At 33.8% G+C, this 13945-nt stretch overlaps 2 protein-coding genes across 2 annotated transcripts; one reads left to right on the top strand and one right to left on the bottom strand.

Annotated features, from left to right (window-relative positions):
• Positions 1–9679: 9679 nt before the first annotated feature.
• LOC108908612 (TATA-box-binding protein) lies at positions 9680–11083 on the bottom strand. The gene is made up of 5 exons (XM_018712695.1): positions 10751–11083; positions 10521–10609; positions 10228–10471; positions 10066–10169; positions 9680–10005 (listed from the first exon to the last, which is right to left on the bottom strand). Exons 1-5 carry the CDS (start codon positions 10904–10906, stop codon positions 9834–9836), a joined length of 765 nt encoding a protein of 254 aa, XP_018568211.1. The 5' UTR covers positions 10907–11083; the 3' UTR covers positions 9680–9833.
• Positions 11084–11412: 329 nt separating this feature from the next.
• LOC108908619 (electron transfer flavoprotein regulatory factor 1) lies at positions 11413–12134 on the top strand. The gene is made up of 3 exons (XM_018712704.1): positions 11413–11568; positions 11713–11765; positions 11822–12134. The coding sequence occupies exons 2-3, from the start codon at positions 11727–11729 to the stop codon at positions 12029–12031; spliced, it is 249 nt and encodes an 82-aa protein (XP_018568220.1). The 5' UTR covers positions 11413–11568; positions 11713–11726; the 3' UTR covers positions 12032–12134.
• The last annotated feature ends 1811 nt before the right edge of the window (positions 12135–13945 follow it).

Raw genomic sequence — 13945 nt, 5'->3', positions numbered from 1 at the left:
TACCTTTGTTGGGTATGCAGCGTCTAGGAAAACTGATTAATTAAATGGTAACCTCATCGTCGGCAGCTTTGTCAGATGCATGCTGCTGCTCCAACCTATTAATTAGTCAGTGTTCTGGGGTGCACTCTCGGCAGGAATAGCCGTAGGTCCGTTGTTTTCGCTGTGATTATGTTACGTCGCTCCTGATCATTATTAATGGTGCTTTGATGGTGGCGATGTACGGGATGTTTATCGTATCGCAGATTGCTGTGATGTATAATGGCATGGCGTGTCATTCCCTCTCGACCACAGCAGTTCTCAATATGTTGGCAAATCACGTTTTTGAGTGTATATTCTTGTTATAGTCACTGATTTTACTCATAATCTCGTGTTTCTACTATATTCAATGCAAATACACCGCATTCATAAATCCTTTTCCATTTATTTCCATAAAAAAACATTTTTAAAAAAGTGTCATCGAAAAAAACCCTTTTCCCTTTCCTTTTAGAGCAATAAGGACAACGACCCATGCCTAGGACTAATTTACCACTGCCCACGGAAGTTAAACGGCCCAATCGATAGAAAACTAGGTTATTTATTTTACCTGTCATGATTTCATGTTTATGCACACGACCCTCTAGCGACGAGCTGGAATTTCAGGACGTGTCAAATCCAGGAAATATCGAATCTATTATCGCGCCTGGATTGCTTTTTACATAAACTCGTCGGTGTTTATTGGCAACACTACGGAGCGGAAGCGGAAATGAAACAATATTGCTCTCCGAAATTTCCTCTGTGAATATATACGGAGTGTCAGTCTAACGCGGAAACCGAGAAATTACCAAAAATTACCACTAAAAGTTGAAAATATCGCATTACACTTTCGTACAAGTGATGCGATGCCTCCGCAGCGTTTGGCTGACATTCACGGTGAATTAACGATACATCAACAAGTTAACTGTCATACACAGATACCTTTTTTTATAACTATAACCGGTTTCAGCGAATTAAGTATATTCTAGCAAAATGTGTCTTAGAGTCTTAGCGGATGTAATTCTTTAGATAGCCTGGGCATTTTGGATGTAGGAGCCTCAGTTCGCGACAGTGGGTTAGTTATATGCAATAAGGCGCAGACAATATAGTGAACGTGAATTCGGATAATCATACTTTGTACTGGCTCTAAGAACATTATCTTGGTTAAATAACTGTAGAAAACCAGAGTCGACGTTTTCGAGATCTACTTGCTTCTCACAGGACATCAGGTTATTTAAAAAAGTTTAAGAGCTGTCGTAAAATATTTATTTATAGCGTTAGCCGACAGAAGATATTTCTCCTATAAAAAATGTAGTTCTCAATAAATGTATCTATGACACTTTATAAAAAATGTAGACTTCTACATCTCCGAAGCGAAAAGAGTATATACTCAGTATTACTTTTATAATTTAATAAAAGACGACTTACTTCGTGATAAGCGAGATTGAGAGGCTAGAAAAAATTTAGTGTCAACGTAATGGGTCATAAAATTGGCTGGAAGTTTATGGTTAAACAGAACAACGTATCCTTTTCCTTTATGGGGTATGATGTTACTCGTGTTACCGAACCAGTGTAAAATAAATTACGCTTACAATGCGACTAGTAAGCAATAAAAAGACAGTAGACAACGCAAAATATTTATTAAGGAGTACGTATTAATATGGTTACTCTAGTTTAGATTTAAATAAAATAGTGATTTTTAAAATTTTGTTATACCTGTAATTAGAAAAAAGAATTCGTTTGAAGCTTAGCGATATTATTTAATTAAAAAATACTAGGTATGTTTTGGAATCGTTTGTTTAGGATATATTTGTTGTCAAATGGTATATAACCTGTCAATTTTATGAGCATGTACGAAATTTTTTTAATTTAATTTGCATTAGCTCAGTGCTCAATACTTTTATAGTAAAGTACATGACTTACGACCCGATATTTAACAAAGAATTGAACGCTGATTTTCATGCAAAAAAATACCGTTTTAACAAATTTTATCCCCTATTATTTTTCCTTTGTCAGTAGCGATCCTGTACGAAACAAGCTTTTAGGCTTTCTAAACTCGAGCCACGCCATTTCATTTACTGTTACTGAGACCCTTTGTATTTTTTAGTCTTAATTTCGTGACAACGGAGACAAAGGAGACGGGAATTGTAAGATATTTTGAGTAATCCTTTTGTTTGTCAACCGAGACACCGAAATCCTAAAAAATCGTGATGCACAATTGAAGGCATACCCTAAATTTTTTTTAGGTGTAACCCTATAAAGAATGAAGAAAAAGGGTGGTTTTTAATTATTTTTAGAAACCAAAACAGACGAAATTTTTTTTTACTTAAGTAAAAACGATATTTCTAACATCAGATATGAAAAATTTGGACCCTTACGTAAATAAGGTACTATTTATTTAATATGCTAGAGATATAAGAGTTATGTTAGGTCGAGACCGCTGGGCGCAGGAATGGTCCGATCGGAGTCATTTTGGTGACGGATCTTTCTGCATGAATAGGACATTCTACGATTATGGGATGGCTATGAGGAGGAAAATGGCGGACCTCTATATCCTGGGGATAGTGACGGAAATATATATACAGAGTGACATCTTCTACCGTTTTCTATATCATAGCTTTTTTTAATTTGATTACTATTCTTTCGACACCCTGTATAATTCGCGGTTCAAGCTAACACAGGGACAATTAAATCTGATCCTAGAAGTCCTGCTATTTGTTGAATACGTCCCGTTGAAATTTAAGAGAACTCCTTGGAGAACTCATTAGATAGTTGGCAAATTGCGTAGTAAAGCTGAATTATCCCACCCGCTATTAGGCTCCATCTTTGCGAGCTTAAATCCACGTTACACCCACGCGGATGCTATGCCGGGAGGCCCAGAGGAGCGTAGGCGAATATTAATGGACAAAATTCACCCCACACACAAAATAAAGTGCCGCAGTTTTGTAAAATAAAAAGCGTAATTTATTAGAACTAGGCTAACCCGGTGTTAATCACGAGTTGGGCTGTTTAATTTTATCTGGGCAAAGCGAGAGGCTGACGACCTGGGGATGGGCACACATTTCTGTTGCTTTTCAAAAACCGTATTAGGATTTTAATCTTTGGGCATACGAGTCACTTATATTTTTTAGCCTGTTTTATTTGTGAGAAAGCTTCCTTTTGTTATAATAACCCTTAACTTCATTTTGAATAAATTTAGAAAATGCTTATTCTTCATTCTTCTAAGACACTATTCATTTTTATATCCATTACACAAAACGATCGAAAATTAAAGAGTGATTTTCACGTAGATCCTTAAATGTATCAGACTTAAAAAAATAGTTATTTACACCATAAAGGAGGTAAGTATTATTTACCAGTCGAGTACTGGTAAATTATACGTATAAATGTTACTAAATATAATAACTGTACAATTACTATAAATATTCATTCATAATAATTAATAAAATGTAATGTTCATCAAATATTTTTATTTATTTATTCATAAAATATGCATGGTAAAATTCCCTTACCTCCTTAAAAACAACGTAGTCTATTTACTATAGTGGGAGCAGATAAAATAAATTTAACTTAAGCTAACTAAAAAGTTACACAAGTAAGCTCGAAATCGATGAAAATAGCCAAAAACTGCGGATTAAATGCGCTAAATCAGAAGAAATCAGTTACATTTTGCTCAAAAATCATATCATAACTTCTCAAAGGAAACAATATGCCTTTGTTTGGCCTTTATAAAAGCAATCTGCTTTCCAATAGGTGACTTTGGGATAATACCCCTGCTATGCTGGTCCAGAGGAGTTGTTCATGACCTTGTTTATGATTTCCAGGGCTCGCAGGACGACCTTTGACATTTCAGTTCCTCTGCATTACGCAGCGCCCCACACACAATTCTCGAACAAGACATAATAAAATCGCCGGGCTTATTACACGGTAGAATTGACGGTGCTTTTTTAAAGTAAACATCCATTAAAAAATTGTTATTAGATATTTTACAACAATTATTTGGTCAAAATGCGGTAATTGTACGGGAAATTGTTATATACCTTAAATGCCTTACTTATACCTTAATGTTAATAACTGATATTAAAAATGATAACACAGACACGGAAAAAAATTCATGTTCGGCAGACTAGATTCCCCTCTACGTGGTTTGAACCACTGAAGAATTTGACATCAGAATTTCGCCAACAGGCCAGGATTGTAGAAATAGGTAGAAATAGCAAAAAATTGTGCTTATTTCTGGTGGAAAGTTATGTACCTGACGTAACGATGAGAAACAAACGATTGCTATACATTTTGAAATTAATTCAAAACGACATGAAACGGGTACAAAATTAAGCCGCAAATGATAAGCACGAAATGAAAACTATTATACGTGTGACACTGTACGTGAGGAGGCTAGCCGCAGAAAAAGGTTATTAAATTAATGATAACACGATGACAATGAAACTGTTTCAACTGTCCTGACGTCTATTTTGTTCAGAATTCTGCCGCACTATAACATCGCGCCTTATTTGTTTTTATTGTGCGCTTTCGATCGATGCCTATACTAGATACTACGCCCGTCACATGTCGCGCGGTATTGGCAACGACTATTATAGGAAAATTCCTGTACAATAATTGGAATGAATGAATTTTTCCGACGCCCTCCCCCGTGGATATTTCAGTTCGTTGTTTAAATACACGCGCTCCCAATGCCATTACCGTTACGAGGGAATGCCCGAAGGCAGGGAAGTTTTCTTTATTAGATGTCAGGGGTGGATTAATACCGGCTGTGGAAATTTACGTCGCTGAAAGATTTTCGATATCGTCGGATACTACGAAACAAGGCGTCGCACTCAAATTAATGATTTTTATTATTTATTTCTGATTTCAAAGTTTTTAAATTTGGGCGAAGGTAATCCAGAAAAAATTTGCTTGCTCCCTCTCACATCCACCTCAAAACAGATCCGCCCTGATCTACTAGCAGAGGATAAAAAACGAATAACACTAATTCTTTTAACGTTCCTCGAAAAAGTATCTGTATCAAATTTCAATGCATCCAATGGGGATATTTTTTGGAAACGATACGGCTAAAATTTGATTTCAAAAAATTCTCTTTAACGTCCGGTATCTCAAAAACAAAAGACGATAAGCCCAAAATCCACAGTGGATCTCCAGAATTTAAAACCCACTAGAGCTGGAGGAATTTAATATCGTTCTAATTATTTTCCTCATTAACCTTATCTGGGCGGAAAAATCTGGTTTCGGCATGGCTTGCTTAAACTTGCAGGTAAAAATAGCTTTTGTGTTGTACGTATAAAACAAACTTATCTTTTCAGGAAGTTAATAATAAAAAAAAACAAAGCGTGTTTACGGCTTTGATAAGGTGGCACACATGTGCTGGGGAAACACGCGATGCTTGGCAGGATTTTGAGACAATAGGAATGAACAAGGGTTAATTTTGGTGAATAATATCTCTGATAAAAAGTTCGTTGAAATAATCTTTTAAAAAAAGAAAATATTATCAATAAGCTGTTGTTGCAAAAAGTATAAGCAGTAATACTGGTTATAAAAAAACTATCAGTTGTATCAAGTCAAATATTGTTTTTCTAACTTCAAAACAAACAAATCAACATAAAGCTGAGGTCAAGGTGCAATGAATTCCCAAACAAGTACTTATAAAAGAGCACCAACTTCATTAAGTTAAAGTTGTTAAAGTCAAACATATACTGATCATTGATTCCTCGATTTCCGATACCGACTTCCTATTTTTATCTGGTCGTTTGATATTAACCAGAACAATGCTTAAATATATCGTGGACATTTATTTCTATTAGGTATATCATTCGCTTCAATTATTCACGTAAAGGAAAATACGATTCCACACTTCAGTTTATTAATATTTATAATTTATAACATCGTAAATTATCTATTGATTTCCTATTTTTAACCAGCAAAAGTATATAATTTAACTATGAACTATGACGCTGTAATTATATTTATACAGGTAAATAAAATTAAAACCACTGTTTTCGTGTATGTATTAGGTATATTAGATATTATTACGTACACGAACCTATCCTATGATTATGTGACCAAAATACACATTTGTGCTTCAATGTAAAGGTACCTACGATATTTTTGCTAGACGCTGATTTTTAATTTAAAAAATATCCAAACTCATGAATGTCCTGAAATGTCTAAAAAATGATGGATATTTAAATATAACTTATTCTTATATTTATTTCGTTGATTCTTTTGCCGGGGTGAAAATAAAAAATGGTTTACAGGCGACTCTATATACCGAGGAGAAAGAATATTATTTTTACTCCTGGGAGAATACACACTAATCTTCAGCGACATTGAGCAAGGAGGTGCTTTGTGTATATTTTTTTATAGAGGCCGTAAATGTTCTTCCACACCAGGCCCTACCATATCGCAAGACTTAGGAACAGAATAAAAAAATATGTATCTAAAAACCGATTGAATAGATTCAGTTGCAATAAAGGAAGTGAATTTTTAAACTGATGCAATCTCATTAACCTGTTAATTGACAATTAGGGCAAATATTTAGAGACTCATCTGTTGAATCATCGTAGACCTCCTCATAGACCTCCAAATAAGATTTGCACTGTGAAATCACACTAACAACTAAACAACCAAGAATGTTAACTCGTAAGTCACTAAGCGAAAAAATTAGAAAAATAATTAAATATTTATTGCTACACTGACACGGTAACATAACTGACAGTAATTTCTTCTTTGGGGGTTTCATGTTATTAGTGATGCCCGCCAAACATTCGACGTTCAACTTTTTATTTGGTTTTCAGTAGTACCAATATATGAAAAATAAATTGCGCTTGTTCATTTTTGTTTACTGGTGATTGGTGCGTTGAAATATATATTATATAGATGATAACGATAATTATTGTAGTAGTTTTACGAAAAAATTATTTTGACTCGAATAGGTAATATTTTCGTTATACTGGTTACTATAATATAATTCATTATTCCAAAAGAAATTATTGTCATTTCCACCAACAGTTTTTTCGAGTATTTTGACACAATTAAATAGCTACCTACTATTCCAAAAATTAGGTATGTAGGTACATATATTATTAGTCAAATATTTGTGGACATTTAATTCGTAATATTTATCCTTCCAATAAAACTTTTCATGCGTGAGTATGTATCGGAATAATGAAAACAGTTGTTTTGAAAACATATGGCTTGATTTGTATTATTACCGTCTATATTTCGAACTTGCGATATAGATCGTCTCGTCTGTAACCAAGACGACGTACCATTGGCGTCACGAGTTGTTGATGGCTTCGAAAGGTCTGCTGACGTCAAAACAGAGACAATTTACACTCATCTTAATTATTGCGCTTTGACCAAAACAGACAAAAGATTATATTTGACACAAATTGTAATAGGAATTATTGATTTGTCATAATGGCAACAAATATGCATAATGTGCCTTGACGGTAATAAAATTCCTCTCTGAAAATGGAGGGAAGAAGCACAATACTGAGGAGATACATTAGCATAGAGTTCTTGTACTTGTATTGGTTTGGAGCATAGACCACCATTCGGAGCAATAGAAAATAGAAAATTTGTAAGAACAGATGGCGCTGCCGCATTCAAAATGCCGGAAGGGAAAGTTGTAGACTGTTTTTCAATTATAAGCATTTGATAACACATTGAAACGCATATCCGATTATATACAAATAACGCCCCCATCGCCTAATAAAAGCTCCACAAGGTTGTGTAACGGAGACAATTCTGTTACGCAAAATCAGATACAGTAGCTATTAAGTAATTTTCTCCTTGTGGAAAAATCAAATGAAATATATACCTGCCACTAACAGATACTTGTAATCACAAGTGAATGCACATTTCAATTAAATTTCAATAAAGTCAATATGAAGAGCAACAACGATACAAAGCAATTATATTGTGTTATAACCGAAAGATAAAGAAGAAATTTGTTGCCCTTTGTTTCCTCTGAATTTTGTCACCTTGATAATATGTATAGTTTAATTTACTAATTTATTAACTTTCTTAGAATAAAATTAGAAATCTAGGCTATAATCCTTACTTGATTTTAACTTTTTATTCTCGTAATTACTGGTAGTTACAAAGCATAATACATTTTATTATTCTGAAATACGGACTCCTTTGGTGTGAAAATTCGATTTCATTTCAAGTTATTAGTGCTATTTTTAGAAAGGTTATTTCCGATTCCTACAGCTTTAGCTAAATAATGGACGTTGTCTCTTCCAATTTCTTCTATTTTCGGTTCGGCTTATTAATTTTTCATAATTACCCGAACTCACGGAAGTTCAAAATAAAATAGGCACAGTATTAATCGGAAGTTGTAATAACGAATTATATTTAGCTGCGAGGAAACTCTACGCTGAACGTTTTTTTTTTTTCGTAGGTATAGAAGCATTGTATAAGTAAATACTTATACATAATGGTAGAAGTGACACGATACAACGATAAAACTAACTTTTTAAACACGATTTATATGTAAATTTGACAACTATAAGTATTACGTATCACTATTAACTTAAATTGTCTGTATATATGTAATATATAGCTCATTTGTGTTCGAACGTGAGTCAATTGTTCCTTGGTGACGTCATGCTTCAGCAAATGTGTTTATAGCCAGTGATATTATCATTATATTTGATCATTTGGTTTTTATTAATACCTTTTTAACATTTCTAGAGACTAGACAAGGAGCATGAACTCATACTCATACGGGAAAATTGACAAAATTAGTCAATGTAAATGTAGTAGTAGAAATTACTTATAGTTTTTACCGCTAGGGTCGCTAATGTTCCTTGTACACCATAGGCCGAGTAAACTAAACCTAGTAGTTTATAAGATCTATATTCTACATCGACATATTTTCATTATTTATTGATTTATTTATCTAATTCAAAGTAGCCTACATTATTTATTTTAAAGATTTTAACACAGCACAAAAACGGCATGATTGATATTTAATTCAAACTGCCGCTTCCTTTATCTTCCCACCATTATTTCTGGCTATGTGGGACACTAGCGCCCTCTAATTTGGTAAGATATTTGTTTACATGGAGTTCTTGCTCCTTGTGTCTATGCTTTTCTCTATGAGAGTAGTTTTAAATTAATGTTATAGATGTCACCTCCTGTTATTCTTGTTAAGTCAAATAAGTACACAATGTTTGACTACCTATTTAAAACTAAAGCAATAAATTTTGTCTATTAGTTTTTTTTGAAAACTCACATTTTTTTATTACATTTAAATACTATATTAATTCCCATTTTAGTTTATGTGAAATCAACTAAGCATTTCAAGTTATGCTTTACTGGCGGGTAATAAAAATTTTAAATTTAAAACAATTAAAACTGTTTAAAAAAAAAATTATCGGACAAAAATTGTAGCTTTTTATATGTTTAATTAGTGGTTAAAATTTTGACACTTATTTCTGGGACACCCTAAATAATATTATTGCAGAGTAAATTCACATCATTTTTGTTTTTTCAACGCTCGTTTGACCACTCAAAAACTCATTGTAGAAAATAATAAGGTGAAATAATTGCAAAATTCTTTTATTTTGATAATTAGTGTTTAATTTGTTTGTATTCATACTAAAAAAAAATCTATTTCCCATGACCCCCATTAATAAATAACAACATTAAAAACACTTTATTGGACATAAAAAAGGAACTAAAAAATATATAACGGTATAAAAGATGTTGCGCTTGAATTAGTCGGAAAGGCCTTAAGATTTACAGCTTATAAAGACTTGACTAAAAAATATATAACAAATATTATTGGCTAAGTATTAGTTCTTCCTAAAACTCCTCAAGATGGGGTAGATGTTATCCAAAGCGTCTTTGATGTCTTGCCTGGATTTCGCCCCGGTAAAAACGATCTTCCCGTTGACAAAAATAAGCAGTACCAGCCTCGGTTTGATCATTCTGTATACCAACCCAGGGAAGAGCTCCGGTTCATAACTGAAAAAAATATTACAATATGGTCTATGAAGAAAGATTGTGTGAATTCAAGATATTTACCTACTAAACTGCCCGTGCATCATATTTAGATTCTCCAGCTTAATCGGGAACCTTAAATCACACGTTGCGACCAAATTTTGTACCTTGAAATTCGCAAACTGCACCTGAAAATTAAAAAAATTACTATAATCACAGTCCCTCAATTTATTGACATATACTAACGTTGAATCCAAGTTTTTGAATGATCCTAGCGAATTTCTTCGATGCTAATAGGCCGTCGTGTTCGTTCCTTGCCCCCGTGCACACTATCTTTCCCGATCTAAATATAAGTGCAGTGGTTCTAGGTTCTCTCAGTCTCATTATAACACCGTGGAAGCGGCGCGGGTTGTATTCTGTATTCCTCGTCCGAGCATTGATCGTCTGCAGGTCTAATATCGTATGTAGGTCCACCGTGGCGACACAGTTCCTACGAAAGTATAGGTACATGTGGGTAGTTTTAAATCAAATCTACTTACTGCAGTGTGATGTTCGTGTGCGGCTCTCCGACGGCAGATCCTGGAGTCGCCACGGTCATAATGGAGGCATTGGTTTTTATTGACGGTGCCTAAAAATGTCCCATTATATATTTTGCTGAAAAATATAATATAGTATTTTTGCATGTATTCGTATTTCGACATGTTGCATCAGAATTAGTGAATAGTTTCGTCAAAACTAAAACGGTTAGAATTCATTTTTATAGAATTACCGTAGCAGGTACGCTTGTCGGAGTAGTTTGGCTAGGGGCAGGTTGACTTGGAGTAGAATTCCAATCTGGAGTGGGTACAGCTGGGGTGAATCTTGCAGGGCTATTTAGCATAGCCCTCAAATTGGTGTCAGTCTGTGTCTGAATCTTATTCTCCATAATTTATGTTTATTACAGAACTCCTATTTGTTTATTTGAAGTTGCTTCCTTTATTCTCCTGATCCTACATGTTTATAATTGCACATTATTTCAAACATCACTTTTAAAAACAGACGATAAATAAGGTTATGTTTACCATATGGAGAACTTTGATTTGACATTTAGGGGAAACAGTGTCGCCAACCTACAGATTTCTGTCCGATGCGTCCATAAAAATTTTCTCCTACATTGCAGTCATTGCAGCACTTACCAATTCTAAAATAATAATTCTAATCTGTGCATCGTCATTTAAACTGTTAAACTAAGAACTGTACACAAGTCAATACTAATTGATAAATTTAATAAAGAAAACCGTAACTTTCAAGCTACTAAGCACATAATATTTTTATTATTTTTGTAAATTCTTGACTGTGAGTTACTAACTATTACACCATTTACTCTACCAATACTCTTTCCACCGAAATAAGGAAGTTATTTATACTTTGTACACCTGATCTTTTGACATTCAATTCACAGTATTTTGAAAACAATGTAGAAAACCTATAAAAAAATCTGTGTTGTAAACTTTGGACTTGAACTTAAAAAGATAATTATTTGTAGTTTAGATCTTACGAATCTTATTATTTACTAATCAAAGTTACTTCTAGATATTATACATCCAGGTTAATAATTTTACTTAACAATTTTTTTTTCTGTCTGCATCTCGAAATTCTATTGTTACATTTGAAATTATAATGTTATTAAGTGCATTGAAATACATTAATATCACCAGAAAACTATGTAGACAATGCTCGTTCTGATTTTAGGTCTAACGTCTGCTATGTCCCAACGAGCTAGAGTTATAGAACTTTATAAGACGGTAGATGATATCAGAAGAATTGCTACCCTTTCTTAATTGTTTTACTTGTGTTTTAGCTTCTTTATTTAGGAAGAGACTGGCCAAATGGTTTTGACTTTTTCCGTAAAAGGCTACATGGTGCATTTATGAAAAATAAAGACGAGAAAGATCCGGAGAAAATTGAAAAACTGATAGCACATGCCCAGTACATAGTTAAGGAAGTAGAAACGCTCTATATGCTTAAAAAGTACAGAACTCTCAAGAGACGCTACTACAGGGATGGATAAATGACACTTTATGGCATTTAGTTATAAGCGTTATATATGTTTTCAGATACTTTAATTGTATGTTGAATTATGTTATAGTTTTATTTCTAAATAATTAAATGAAGTTGTGGTTTCATTTCGCTAACATATAACAAAATTTTAAAATACTCAAATTATGGACAAATTGATTGAACTAGACTAAAAAACCTCTGTTGAGAAAAAAAGGAAATTGTTAGATTATCAGTGTATTATGCACAGTGATGTACAAGAAACGGGTAGACACAGGCATTTTTAAATATCTTTTCTACGAAATGACACACTATTTGATTGCAATGAAATATAGTTATGGTAAAGCCTGACCTTGCATTATTTCTTATTTTAAATGTGACAAATTCATTATAGAAATTTATATTGACATTTCATATACACCATTATTTGCAATTATCTTTCTAAATATCAAATCTTTACCTTTTGACAATATAAATATTTACAATACCTAAGTTGAATATTCTAATTATCCATTCCATTGTTATTTATAACTTTAACTTTCATCGATGATACATTCATTTTGAGGAAATGGAACTATGCAAAATTTAAAAACATTTTTTGCCGCGTCGACTGCTTATTGGTTACCACTATTGAGGTTGGAAGATGTAGATACAATAAATGCTAGAACATATCTATGCATAGTTTTTTATGTTTGCAAAGTCTGCCGTTCTCCGCGTATGGCTGACATAGGTTATTAGAGGACAGAGTCAACTTGTATATAATACAACTTAGCTGCGCAACTGGGTTGTTCAACTACTAGTGATGGGCGGGTCGGGTCTGACCCGGATCAAAGATTCGGATCTTTACGATGATCTAACTGACCCGAATCCCGATATAAGTTCTGTCGGATCACTCGGGTCGCGGACCTCAGCTAATCTCGTATGGCCGTGCTGTGGCACTATGTAATGAAATTGATCGCAGAGGTTTACGGAGTACGCCGCCGCTCCCGAGACCCGTATGTAGTGATGGGAAGACTCGTGTATTTTAGTGACCCGGGTCATCTAGATCAATCATTATGATGACCCGTTCTGCCCATTCATGCGGCTGAGCCACCTGCAGTAGCGAGAGCGGTGACATCAGATGATTATGATATATTTTATTGGCTCGTTATTTCCATCAGCTGCTCGATTTTGTTTAGTAAAATAAAAACAGTTTTATTCTCTCATGTCAAGTGAATTATTATGTGAAAAATAATGTAGACTATAGGATTTAGTAGATATTTAGATACCTATCTTTCTACTAACTTACCTTGCAACCTTTAAGGATATATTTTATTTATTTAAATCGTTTTTTTATTTTTTGATAAGTGGATATAATAGCTATTTATGATATAATTTTGGATATATATTTTTCCTTTCATACCACCACAGCAATGGATCTTCATGTCTAACAACAACAACAACAATTTTTTTAGATTCAAAAGGTTCAAGAAAACATAAAATATACCTATATAACGGCCTTATGCTTATCTATAATGTAATATACTATTATATTTGATTTGTGTCAATTGTGTCAAATAAAATATTACTATTACTAAAGAACTGCTCTTTTTTGCGATGTATGCAAGTAACATCGAAAGGCAAACATCGATATTGGAATCGATGTTTCGAACTTTCTAACATCGATGACAATTGACAAACCATCGACAGAAAAACATCGATGCTTTCCAAACATCGGATATTATCGCCCAGCACTAATACCCCAGATTCTAATACAGTCCCACAACCAGAACCGTTCAGTCAACGTCGGATCCAGAACGAAGCGACCGACCCGACGACCCGGGATCCGGATCATAGATTCGGCTCATTGAAGAGACCCGGATCCGGTGACCCGAATCCTAAAAATGACCCGTTTTGCCCTTCACTATCAACTACCTTTAGCTTCTTA

The sequence above is a fragment of the Anoplophora glabripennis genome, unplaced genomic scaffold (assembly GCF_000390285.2).
Source record: "Anoplophora glabripennis isolate ALB-LARVAE unplaced genomic scaffold, Agla_2.0 scaffold248, whole genome shotgun sequence".
Lineage (NCBI taxonomy): Eukaryota > Metazoa > Arthropoda > Insecta > Coleoptera > Cerambycidae > Anoplophora > Anoplophora glabripennis.
The sequence above is the reverse complement of the archived record's forward strand: the minus strand, read 5'-3'. Positions and strand labels throughout refer to the sequence as shown.

Bases quoted from the DNA above. Each gene is read 5' to 3' on its own strand.
- LOC108908612 (XM_018712695.1), bottom strand. From the start codon at position 10,906: ATGGAGAATAAGATTCAGACACAGACTGACACCAATTTGAGGGCTATG. The intron at 10,472-10,520 runs GTAAGTAGATTT...ATACTTTCGTAG, and splicing joins CACACGAACATCACACTGCA to GAACTGTGTCGCCACGGTGG. The intron at 10,006-10,065 runs GTAAATATCTTG...TATTTTTTTCAG, and splicing joins ATGCACGGGCAGTTTAGTAG to TTATGAACCGGAGCTCTTCC.
- LOC108908619 (XM_018712704.1), top strand. From the start codon at position 11,727: ATGTCCCAACGAGCTAGAGTTATAGAACTTTATAAGACG. The intron at 11,766-11,821 runs GTAGATGATATC...CTTGTGTTTTAG, and splicing joins TTATAGAACTTTATAAGACG to CTTCTTTATTTAGGAAGAGA.